We start from the raw sequence: 13,623 nt of genomic DNA, 5'->3' as shown, positions 1-13,623 counted from the left end.
AGATTAAGGTGTTGGAGTGGTGTTATCTCACTGTGGTAATGTTCTTGAGTGTTTTTGATGCACCTTAGCACTGGTGGGTGGTAGTGAATGTAGCGTAATGGGTGTTGTGGGTTTAGTCTGGCAGTTGCTATATACTGTGGTCCCTGTATGTCCGGGTGTTTGTGGACATCCAATACTTTGGTTTCCATATATAAATGTTCAGTGGGTGTGGTCAGTGTGCAGCCTGTGATTATACATGACGATTTGTTCCGTGTGATCTGTAGTCTGAGTTGTGCATGTGAGATCGATGTTGCCCATGCTGGACTGGCATAGTCTAAGACAGACTTGATGTACTATTTGTATATTAGTTTGTTTGTGTCCTTCTCTTGTCTTCCATGCCCATGACCACTTTGAATGCACTATGGCAGGTGCTGCAATTGCATGTGATGTCTGACATGTGGTGTGAAAGTCATGATGGTTTTGTGCAAGATGCCGGGTATTGTAGGCTGGTGGGTGTTGACAGAAGTAAACAGTTTAACTTATCTGCTGCAATGTGCATCTTGAATAGTGAAGTATGGATTGAGTGGTACAAGAGAGAGAAAACACATCTTTCAAAAGGAGAGACTGAATGCATGAAGCCATGATTAAAAGTTTGGGATGTGTTCAACATCACAACCTTCCCCATACAACTGGTACTGTAAACTGGATTTATATGAAGTAATGGAAAATTAAAAGGTATTATTCTGTATATTACTGTGGAATTAACTGCAAAAAGCACAGCAAACCTCTGCCATCCACTCCACAGCAGATTATGAAAACTAGGGGCTCAAAGAGAATGCAAAAATCATAGGTAGCCCTAAAAGGATTTCAATAACAATACCATAATTATTCCTCAAACCATTTTCTCTGACAATACTTTCTGTTAGATTCCTCCTCCTCCTCCTCCTCCTCCTCCTCCTCCTCCTCATCATCATCATCATTTTCATCAACACCACCCAAAAGACATAACATGCCTTACTCACCCACAGCAAGCAATGGGCGGAGAGGGAAAAAAAATCTATCTATCTATCTATAGCCCGACGCCCTAATCCCGCAAAGGGTGGCCGCAGACAAAACGCCTCCAAGTCACTCTGTCACCCACCATTTGACTCCCCTCCCCCCAACTCACCCCCCCCTCCCTCATATACCTCTCAACTCCATCCCTCCACCTCATCCTCGGTCTACCCCTCCCTCTCCCTCCCTCCACCTCACCTACATACACCCTCTTAGTCAGTCTTTCATTCTCCATCCTCTCCACATGTCCAAACCACCTCAGTGTATTTCTCCTAATCTTTTCAACCACATCCACATCTACCCCACAACGTTCCTTCACTTCTTCATTCGTCAACCTGTCCCTCCCTGTCACTCCACATGCTCCTCTCAAGTAACTCATTTCCACTGCTCTCACTCTTGACTTGTTCCCCTCTTGCAAGGTCCACGCCTCGCTTCCATACGTCAGGGCAGGGATCACAATACCATCATGCAGTGACTTCTTAACTTCCATACTCACCTCCCTATTTCTCATCACTGCTTTCAGTGTGCCAACAACCTTCCTTCCCTGCTGTACCCTTTCACATACTTCATCTCCCAAAGTTCCATCCTTACTCATCACACTACCCAAGTACAGTACTTGAATGCACTCACATTCTCCATATCCTCACCATCCAACCTCACTGCACACTCTGTGACTTCATTCCTCTCAAAAAATAATGAAAATATAAATGTGGCTATGATATGGATTTACTATTCAGTACTGTGGTATTCAGAATGGAGGATTGGTTGTTTGCACAGTGAAGAAGGTATATTCTTCTAGGGGGACTGGTTGGCTGCAAGGTTATGAATGCACTAAGGAACAGTCTTTTACCAATTATTAACTACATATGAGTGCAAAAAGGGGACACTGAAAGAGGGCAACATCTCAATGACCCAAGCAGATGAGATGAAATTCCTATGAGCAGCAGCTGGGGTAAGAAATAAAGATGGAGTACTCTAAACAAAATTGAAGTATATTAATGTTTTAGTATGAAGGAAAGAGCACAGGGTATATACTGTGGTGCAGTGCAGCAGATGAAGAGAAATTCACAAACAGTATGCTTAGCTATAATACAGCTAACTGGTTGACAACAAGATTGAGGTTATGGAAAATTGTGTTAAGGAAGAGACAGAGCCTGAAAAATGGTTTTCGGTCAACAACCTTCCCAGTCACCTCTAATGATCCCAAAAGTCTGCCCTAACTATCTCAAAGTGGCCTTAAATGTACTGAACAATGATAGACACAATTAAAAATAATTTGTACTGCAAACAGCCTGATGTGTGGAGGTCGACCACAGAACCACCCAGACCACAACCCAGATCACAACCCACACCATTACAAAGACCACACTTTCACCCAGACCACAACCCACACCATTACCCAGACCACACAATCACTCCATATATCACCCATAACCATCACCTCCCACATCAGCTAGGTTCTGAGCAGTCACATGGCCCACACTGTGGGATATATTGTATGTCCATGCAGTGGCTCGAAATGCAATACCTGGCCATGCTTAGCACCACGACCTGTGCTGTGATAGATTAACCTACATTGTGGTAACAGAAATCGACAGACAGCCTAGTGTGTTGTATACGTTCAGTGTTATGAGTACGCCTACCATATTTTTCTGTCTTTCCTTGATACACTACTTCATCTCATCCAAGAATTTCTTATTTTCAACTACCACTTTTCCTGCCTCCTTATTTGCTGACACGTAAACAAATAACTGTATGTAGTACGTATTTAGTACATTTACTACAAATTATCCTCAAGTTAAAGTATCCACATTCATGCACATATAGTACTTGCTCATTCTCTTGCTGATACACAATACAGTTTCCACATCCAAATAACCCACATTTTCTGGCTTTCCAACAATTTCCCATTCTCACTAAAGTGCTCTTGTTGAAAGAGAAATATAAACAGTACCTATATTTCTCTTCCTTAATATGGTGAACTCTTCCAGTGGTACTTCAAATCCTAAATGTTATGACAACTTTTCTAGACACCTCTATTTTTTTATCATTATAACTTTACAGAAACATCTATCCATCTATCTATTGCCAGATGCCATAATCCTGTAAGGGGTAGCCATTTATCTTTGGGTTACTTGTTTTATAAGGAGGGGCACTAACTCCATGCCAACCCACTTGATAACACGTAGGGAGACAAGTATGGACTGGTTATACTCGTATGGTTACCACTCCAGTGCTGTAAATGGTTTCCTGGCTTACAGGAAACCATCAGACTTGTCACTCAATGTAACTCCACCTGAAAAGGTAAGAGGAGTTACAAAAACTGACAAGAAAGGTCGGAGAAATAGGAAGAAAGGAGGGCAGACACAGAAAAGAATGATAAAAGTGAAGAAAGTAGACAGCAATACCTCAAGTGAGTGGATGATGGTCACCACAACAAAAACAAATTATTACAATAAACCATACCTCTCCCTAAGTAATTCCAAGTCTCTAAAATGGTCCTCACTCTCCACTCCTTCCATTCGATACCAATTTCTGAAAAAGAAAAGTGTTACAAAATTATTTCTTATTCTAATGAAGCCTATGTACAGGTATACAGGATGCTTGAAAAAGAAAAATGAAATATACAAAAGGCTACCATTTATAATACCGGCCAAACCATAGTGACAACTAACAGTGCATTTGAAGAGGTAAAATCTATCTATCTAGCTTTTACCTAATGCCAAACTCACAAAATTTCTACCTTTAAGACACACAAGGCCCCATGCACACACACAACACCAGCACACCACTATACACTCCGCTGACACAGCAGCCCACTCACAAAATCAATGCTTCTTCCGCAATTATTTCTGTCACTTGTCATGAAGGAGGGAAGTAAATAATTTATGGAACTGGTTTCAGCCCAAAGCCAAGGTTTAGGCTATATAAATCTAAAAAGTCAATTACCTAACGTCATCCTTCAGTCCCTCCTATGCCTTCAAAGGGTTTAAAAGAGATTGGCTTATCAATATTTCATACACACTGTAACTGAACTATTATTAATAAATACCTTGGGTACAAAAGTAAACTCTGAGAGAATTATATTCTGTTGCTACCATTAGTGACTGGAATCACAACAGCGTATGTAATAACTGCATAGAGTACACTCTATTTTCAATAAAGTGTACACTGGTCTTTCCCACAATGCAATGGAAATCCAACATGAGGACCTTAGAGGCATGTCTGCTTAAACAGCAAGCAACATACTGAAGACAACTTAAGATGTGAGTGTACATTACCAGAACATTATTCAATATGCATAAGAAACAGAATGTTGTGGCTGTCATGCCAAAGTGATACAAATATGAATGATGGCACTACTTAACAGTATAGGAGGTGTACTGCATCTCACTCATAATTATATATGAAGACTGAATAAATGGAATAGCCTGTTTCTTATTAGTCATACACAAGATTGCGGGATAAAACACAGATTCGACTTTACTCATTATTCTGTCAGAGTCTAAAGACTGGATGTACATGCACAAACAAGAAAAGAACTATCAGTAAGATATAATTAAATGACATTGGATATAGAAAAAAAAAAAAAAAATGGCAAAGATCCTCAAATGGAAGATTACTACAAGAGTAAAACTGATAAGAAGAAAGTGTACTAGGGATCAGGAATATTATCTATCTCAGACACAAAGTACTGCAATATGGTACAGTATGTTGAATTATAACAATTTCAACACACTTCAGTATACACGAAGACATAATGTATAACAACGTGCTTTAAGTATTAGCTATTGAAGACACACCCAATGGAGGATAGAAGCTGGGTTAAAAGATTTAACAAATGTTAATGTGGAGAATATAAAGATAGCCTAAGAGGCAGACCTAAGAAGACTTTGGATAAGGTCCTACAACAAGACCTAAGGGTTCAGGGACTGAAGAGATATGCTACCAGAAACTGTATAGCATAGAGATCCACCACCAGGTGGAAAGGGCCGACACATGCAACAATGTCAGTACAAAGCCTTTCAAAATACAATAAAATACATGAAAATTTTTACTTCTATATGAAATAATCAAATATTGTACTGCACTGAACAAAGTACCTACATGAGGGAAAAACACTCTTGCATAACTATCTGTCACGCTAACATACTAGGTGTGTCAGTGTTGTGTGTGTGTGTCCATAAATTATTCAAGGTCAGGCAGCTCCATCAGCACATCTATATATTGATTACCCTGTAGCGCCACCTGCCATGTCTGAAACAATAGCTAGCACTGTACTTCATAACATCCAATTTAAACTCCAATGCCATAGCTAATATATGCATACTTCAATACAGTGAACTGTATGAATGATGAAAAGTACAGGTATGTACTGTACTCCATTAGAGATCCTACTATATCATATACTACAGGATTATATACATACCTGTATTAATGTGAGGCTTACCATATAAAAGTGCAATATTGTAGCAGCTTAGATGAGTTCCAGTACTATTATCAAATTTTCAATAAAAGCAAAGGTAGCTACCTATCTACTTGTCTATTTGTGTATCCATCATGCAATCCTTTTTCCTCATCATAAGCATAAAGTCCAGGGGTTAGGTAACTCAATCCTAACATTTAAGGTGCGAGTGCCTTCCCATGAGTGATATTATGTGAGCAAGAAACCCCATCCATTCCTCTGAGGCAAACCCTAATGTTGCCCCTTACAGGTTACATCTGGTTGGAGTGACAAACCATCAGATCACTGGCATTCACTTGGTTATGTGGTTACCATCCAATATATTAAATAGTTTTCTGGGTTACAATAAACAATTTGGCTTGTCATTCAATGTAGAGTCACCTGAAGGTTACACTACAATGAATGAGTGGTCTGTGGGTGCCCCCATATACCACAAGTAACTCTCTCTCTCTCTCTCTCCTGGGGAGGGGAGGAATACTTTCTCAGTGTCCATGCTTGTTGTATGAGGTGACGGAAAAGGGCCTTTTTGTCTCCAATCTTGCTCTCCTTATTGTGCTCTTCTCTTCAGTCCTACCTCTTTTCTTGATATTTCCTTGTTTCTTCCAGCCTTTATTTTCCCTCTACTCCTATCAGGTTAGATTTTTGGGTTTATGACATGGATAGTTTAAGGACCTCCCACTGTCATGGACCCTTCCTTCCTGTGCGTTAATGCTAAACCATTTCATCACCAAAACCACTTTAATCCCAGCCTTAGTGAAACATAGTCAATTTATGGCTTGGTATTATTTCTTGATTATTCCTTCATTCCTCTCTCTCTCTCTTTCAAGGCCATGTTTTTGAGTGGCTTTCTTTACCCTGTCTTTGTAGAAGCTGCCTAACATGAACAAATTGACCAAAAGCAGTTGCTGTTTGTTTTTCTTATTCTAATGTACAATTCCTCTCTAAACTTGCAATATGAGTAGATGGGAAGTTGTTGAATGCTGTGAGGAGTATGTACGATGGTGCGAAGGCTGCAGTGCGTGTGGATGGTGAACTAAGTGAATTTTTCCCTTTGAAAGTTGGTCTGAAACAGGGATGTCATGTCTCCATGGTTGTTCAATCTGTACATGGATGGGGTAATAAAAGAGGTACAAGGTAGGGTAGTGGATGTTGGAGTGGCCCTGGTGAGAGAGGATAGTGTTTGGAAACTCCCTGTACTGTTGTTTGCAGATGATACTGTGTTGTTGAGTGAAGACGAAGGGGGGTTGCAAGGCTTGGTGGATGAATTTGAGAGTGTGTGTAAGAAATGGAACCTAAAGGTGAATGTAGGGAAGAGTAAAGTGATGGTCTTTGATAGAGGTGAAGTTAGTGAATGTACAGCGAGGTTGGATGGTGAGGAATTGGAAAATGTGAGTACGTTTAAGTATTTGGGTAGTGTGATGAGTAAGGATGGAGGTTTGGAGGGTGAAGTGCTTGAAAGGGTACAGCAGGGAAGAAAGGTTGCTGGTTCCTTGAAAGCAGTGATAAGAAACAGGGAAGTGAGCATGGAAGTGAAAAAGTTACTACATGACAGTATTGTGATACCAACTCTAACGTACGGAAGTGAAGCTTGGACATTGTTGGAAGGACACAAGTCAAGAGTGAGGGCAGTGGAAATGAGTTATTTAAGAGGAGCCTGTGGAGTCACGTGGAGAGACAGGCTGACGAATGAGGATATAAAGGAGCGTTGTGGTGTGGATGTGGATGTGATAGGAAGCGTTATGAGGAATACACTGAGGTGGTTTGGCCATGTGGAGAGGATGGAGGGTGAAAGACTGACGAAGACAGTGTATGTGAGGTGGAGGGGGGAAGAGGGAGGGGGAGGCCGAGGATGAGATGGAGGGATGGGGTGGAGAGGTATATGAGAGAGGGGGTGTGAGTTGGGAGCAGGGCAGTGTGATGGCGGGGGACAGGGCGACTTGGAGGCTTATTTGTTTGTAGGCTTTCACCCCAAACAGGATTGAGGCGTCTGGCAATAGATAGAGATAGATAGATAGATTTCCCCATCTGAGATATCTGACAGCTGATTGGTGAGAGAAAAAAAAAAAGGGGGGTAAACATATACGGTACTGTATTTTACTTTACTCAGTGGAGCAAACACTGGGCAGTTTAGCCTGCACCACGTATATATTTACCTCAGGAAAGTACTGTACTGTATTCTGTAAAATCTAAGCTACCGGTATATGAAGTATGAAATACAATAATGGAACTTTCTATTTACATGTACTATCTATCTATCTCATTTTCACAGCTCTCTCTCTTGATTTGAGTCCTTTCAACAAGGTCCAAACTTCACTTCCACATGTTAAAGCAGGTATCACTATACTAGTTATGCATGCTCACTTCCCTATTTCTTATCACTGCTTTCAAAGAATCAGCAACCTTTCTTCCCTGTTGCACCCATTCAAGCACTTCATCCTCTAAACTTCCATCTTTACTCATCACACTACCCAAGTACTTAAATGCACTCACATTTTCCATTTCCTCATCATCCAACCTCACTGAACATTCAGTGACTTCATTTCTCTTGAAGACCATAAATTTACTCTTCCCAACACTGACCTTCAGATTCCATTACACACTCTCCCAAATTCCTTCACCAAGCACTGCAGGCCACCTTTGTCTTCACTTCACATTAAAGTACAGTACATATCATCTGCAAACAACAGTAGAGGAAGTTTCCATACACTGGCCTCTTTCATTAGGGCTGCTCCAACATCCACTGCCATACGTTGTCTCTCATTTATAACTCCATCCATATACCAGTACAGATTGAACAACCATGAGATATGACACATCCCTATTTCAATTATACATTCAGAGAGAAAAATTCACTCAGTTCACTACCCACACACACTGCAGCCTTAGCACCATCATACATATTCTTCACAGCATTCAACAATTTCCTGTTTACTCCACATATTCTTAATATTTTCCACATTCCTTGTCTATCCACTCTGTCATATGTTTCCATCCAAATAAATGAAGGCAGCATACAACTTTTTTCCTGTTTCTAGAAACAGGACCAAAGGATGAATATCTGATCTACACAACCTCTTCCCTTCCTAAAACTGCCCTGTTCTTCTCCAACTATTTCCTCTGCTATTTCCCTAACTCTGTCAATAAGTATCCTACCAAAAACTTTTCCTATTACACTAAGATGACAAATGCCCCTATGTAATAAATGAAATGAAAAAATTAATCACAATGTCCTAGTCAGGATTTGAACTCAGGTCCCTGCACTCCCACACGTTACCACTAAGCCAAACACAGGATCCCTTTTTTGCCAACAGGCAATATCAGCATTTATAGTCCCCATCACATCCCTCTTCTCTCCTGTTGGTGATTTATTTGGTGAGTTTCGAACAGACATGGTAGCATGGTACTGGAGGCCACGAATGGGGATGCTGCGGACCCCACTGAACAGCTCATCCCAAGGATGTAAGGACAAGTATGCTGTCAGCTGACCATGGAACAACATCAAAACTGCCAACCAAGCCTCTCCTCACCTTACAGAACCTTACAGCAATACAGGACGAAGGTCTTGTTAGTCTTCTACGTCCAGATCTTCATCATCTCACGAGTTGAAACAACTATGGTGGCCCGTGATGGTTGTTATTTTTTCCTCAAAATTGTATTTAATGGCTTGATTTTTCCAAAACCTGTCAAGAAGCTTTTCAAACAATATCATATTTTTTGTCTTAATCACTTCATTGGGTGAGCTGTTCCACACACCTACAATTCTTGGACTAAAAGACATCTGCCTCAGTTTTGTCCTACTCCATTCTTTTGTCAGTTGCTTGCTATTAGCATAGGTTGGTCCTTTGTTTCTTTGTAAAGTTCACCTCAGGGTCATATTTCTTTTTTTTTAATGCAAGGAAGAAGGAACCAAAGGCCAGGAGCCAGCAAACCGTTCCTTCCGAGGAAAAACAAAAACAACACAAAAGAGAGCCGAATTCAAGATCCATTCAGTTCGAGATGCCTGGACACACTGCGTTTGAAAAACCGGAGATCATAGGAAGTAGGAAATACAGACAGAGGGAGATAGTTCCAGAGTTGACTTGTTGCATAAATGAAGGACTGGGAGTAACGGTTAACTCTTGCACTTGAGAGTTGGACAGAGCAGGGATGAGAGTTTGGTGTTACGCACCCGTCGTAAAGGTGGAGGAATCCAAGCAGACAGTTTGAGGAGCAGTGACTATTGCAGTAGCGACAGAAAAGAGATAAAGATGCAACCCTGTGGTGAAAAGACGGAGGTTGAAGGGAACCGGTAAGAGGAGGAGAGTTAATGAGATGAAAAGCCTTTGATTCCACCCTATTGAGAAGAGCTGTATATGGGGAGTCTCCCAACACGTGAAAGCTTTACTCTACACAGGGGCAAATAAAACCCGTGTATAAAGTCACAACTGTCAGGGGTAAAGAAGGTACCAAGTCGGCTTAGTGCACCTAATCTCCTGGAAGCAGATTTTACAAGAGATGTAATATGATCTTTCCAAGATAAGTCTCGAGTGAATTAAACCCCAAGCACCTAATGGCGGCTCTCTGTGCTGAACAATTTATTGCAGCCTCCCTGTTCAGTCTCTTAACCCTGAGGTCACACTTGATGACCTCGTCCCATGTCTTTCTCGGTCCACCCCTCATAACCCCATCCCCAATATTAACACTTCTCACCCAATTATCATCCCCCATCCTCTCCACATGCCCAAACCATCTCAATCTACCTCTCCTCATCACAACACCAATACACTCCAGTCCCATCCTACCTCTCAACTCTTCCATCGTAAACCCCCCCCCTCCAGACTTTGCATGCAGGGACGCATTACACATCCACCTAATCTTTGTCATTCTGTACATCTGAGCCTGCGAATATCCTCCTCCTTAACTGCCCAGGTCTCACTACCATACAGCATTACACTCCTAACACATGCTGCATACAAAGACCCCTTAGCATGTAGGGAGAGTCCTCTCAATGTCAGGAGAGGCAAGAGCTCCCTGAACTTCTTTCAACCACTTCTCATTGCTCGCTGGTTCAGTGGTAGCATTTTCGCTTGGCATCTGGTAGACGGGAGTTCGCACCTTGCTCAGGTTGCAAAAAGTTTCACTGATGAAGTGGGTGGTTACTGTCCCCCTTGAGCATGGGGACGGGGGTGTGTGTGTGTCTGTGTGTGTGAAGGTCACAGTCTTGCCCTTAGATCAGACTATATGGGCTATCAGCTCCCTTCCGGGAGGGTAAAAGCTAATGATCACGACCATCAAGTAATCCTGACCGACCCTGTGAATCACCCTAGCCACAGACCTAGCTCCAGCCCCACCTCCAGCACACAACATGTCTCCCAAATAACAAAACTCTTCCACACACTCAAGAGATTCACCAGCAAGTTCAATCCCTTCACGCCTGACAATCTCCACCTGCTCTCCCCAACACGCCGTGCACATAAAATCAGCATTTCTCAGAGTCTACCTCTGATACCACTACATCTCTTGTGCACCCATTTATCACAAACACCGCACAAGATGGAATATGGGTATTTATAGTACACCTACGATAACTGCATACGGTACTTCTTTTACCCCTTTTCCTTGGTGCAGGGGAATAATTATACTTGACTTCCAATCCTCCAGGACTCTACTTTCCTCCCAGGCCAATCTGCACACCTTCCATATACATTCTACTCCTATCTCTCCGCTATTTATGAACATTTAAAAAATAACCATTTTCAAAAAGCCCACTATATACAATAAAAAAATAACAAAGGATCCTGTTCACACTTCATTACAATAGGAAATCTGGAAGTACTGCATCACTGTCATATAATTAATGGAAAGTATTAATTCATGAAAAAAGGACGATCTTTTGGGTACCACACCAAACATTTAAATCACTGGACACTAAATACTTTGAAAACTGAAAGATAATAACCTGTACTACAGTACAGTATCTGCATAATGAATAATCACGTGTTAAAATCACCTGAATAACTCAAAATACAAGCTTATATCTTATCTGGGTATATATCACTATCAACAGTTTATCAGGCTGCAAAGATGCATTCTCATTAATGCCCCTCTATTAATAAACTGATGATTCCTGATAACAGTTTTCTAATATACAACCCACGGTCACATTAACATGATATTTCCTTACTTATATTTAAGAAATTCCGTCATGGAGCCGTATTTTCCTTTGCCTCTCTTTCACCATGAACAACTGTGGTTAGACCAAATGGAATGTTTACATGTCAAAATATATACATTAAAAAGTACGCAAGCAATTTAATAGTTTCTTTAATTTTCATACGAAAAAATTATTCATAAAAAATGTATTCGTATACTGGCATCATAAGAAAATATCATTTTAAATAAATATACATTTGACAATTCTGCACGTATAACCTGCCTCAGCCGATACTTGAGGCTGGAATCAAGCGGTTGTCCGAGTCTAAAAAAAAAAAAAAAAAAAAAGAGAAAAGAAAAGAAAAGAAGAGAAAAAAAAGCTGTTCTACCTAGTTTCCACAACAGACAATATTAAAAAATCAGGACTACTCTCAGATTAATTGTGATATAAAATATATATTCATTCTCACACCGGGTGGTAAATAATTGAAATGAATTACTGGAATGGGTAGCAGTGTGGAGAGGTTTGAAGCACTTGATAAATTTTGGAAAGATCAGAGACAAAAATTCAGTTATAAAGAACATAATTTATATCCACCACACGTGACCACCAGAGTGCCTCTTCGGTACAACATCTACGGTACGGTAATCTACGGTGCAGTTTGTGTGGCACCAGCATCCCACACATTGCATCACTGTATTATGAAATATCCTCTTACTGCGAAATACAGATATCCATAACTTATTATGCTGAGCAAATCTCGTGGTTACTCTGTGAATAAGTTAATTTGTATTCTCCGCGATCATTCTGAATTTGCACCAAGATTCTAGAAAGCATCGTATTTATTGCGTGTATAGTTAGGCATACAAATAGTTGCTATGCGGTGCATTTATCGGCAATTGCTACATTCATTACGTTACTCAATATTGGTACATATACTTTTACGACGTTGACTACGGCTTCCACACAGCTTAGCCATAGCCGCTAACAAATAGCCTATATTACTCAAGCCAATGTAAGAGTAAGTAAAATACCCGGGACTCCAGCTCAGACAGAAAAGTATACTACAGTCCCGGCTCCAGCTGCGACTAGAAACCACCACCGTGTAGCTAAAATAAGTGTCCGAACCAAAGAGCCGGCGCGCCAAGCGACTGGAAAAATGAAGGGCATACATAATTAAAAAAAAAAATTAAGAGTAGTGAAGCTGAGGGAAAGAGAGAGAAGGGGGAGGGAGAGATCGTTTAGGCATTTTTTTTTTTTTTTTTTCGTCACCGACCCTATGACTCGGTGATAAGGCAGTGCGATGTCATCATCCCAGGCTGTGGTATGTGTTGCTATGCTTGTGCTTCTGCAGCCTATTGCTCTAAATGCTTCTTCTCTCACCTGTACTGTACATTTTATAGTATATACTGTATCCACTGAGTGTATATTGCTCCATCTCTTATTTGTTGAAGGAGGGTGTGACAGGACCCTCTTTTTTTTTTTTCTTCTTGACCAGTGACTGTGTATGTTTCCTGTTGCGCGACCGCTGATCATTATAGAGCGCACTGCCGCAGTCGGCGCAGTGGACAAGACCCACCGCCTTCTTTTGTTTTATATGTATTCTGTATACCTTAATAATAATAAATATTTCAATAAATCAATCACTTCACGGCAGTTCTACCAGTATTAGAATCCAGTGCTCACTTTGGTATGGTAGCGATTGATTGCTTGATTGAAGGCATCCTTCCAGCACAGAGAAGTGTAACAAAGTTACGATTTATTTCCTCTCATAACCCATACTTATTTTTAGGAAGAATAGGAGATACAGGAATATTTTACACTCCTTTGCTTGCCCATCTTGCAGAAAGTAAAAACAGATCAAATGTTTTCCCTTAACCAAAATTTATTTTTGAAAAAAATGAGATACATGAGAAGATCCAAAGATCCTACACTTTTTTACCTTTCTGCTAAATATTAATAATAGTTATGACGGGAAATGTTCGTGAATCTT

The 13,623-nt window shown here is 40.7% G+C and overlaps 1 protein-coding gene across 1 annotated transcript in view; it reads right to left on the bottom strand.

Moving 5' to 3' along the window:
- LOC145412835 (WD repeat, SAM and U-box domain-containing protein 1-like) overlaps positions 1–11,728 on the bottom strand; it is a 48,991-nt gene extending 37,263 nt beyond the window's left edge. Inside the window, 2 exon segments of the mRNA XM_080282626.1 lie at positions 3,499–3,567; positions 11,661–11,728. Of these exon segments, the coding sequence (XP_080138752.1) occupies positions 3,499–3,567; positions 11,661–11,683 (92 nt within the window). The 5' untranslated portion in view covers positions 11,684–11,728.
- Positions 11,729–13,623: the final 1,895 nt, after the last annotated feature.

Source organism: Coenobita brevimanus, chromosome 94 (genome assembly GCF_032717465.1).
Source record: "Coenobita brevimanus isolate Jiangsu-jjx chromosome 94, ASM3271746v2, whole genome shotgun sequence".
Taxonomy (NCBI): Eukaryota; Metazoa; Arthropoda; class Malacostraca; order Decapoda; family Coenobitidae; genus Coenobita; species Coenobita brevimanus.
The sequence above is the reverse complement of the archived record's forward strand: the minus strand, read 5'-3'. Positions and strand labels throughout refer to the sequence as shown.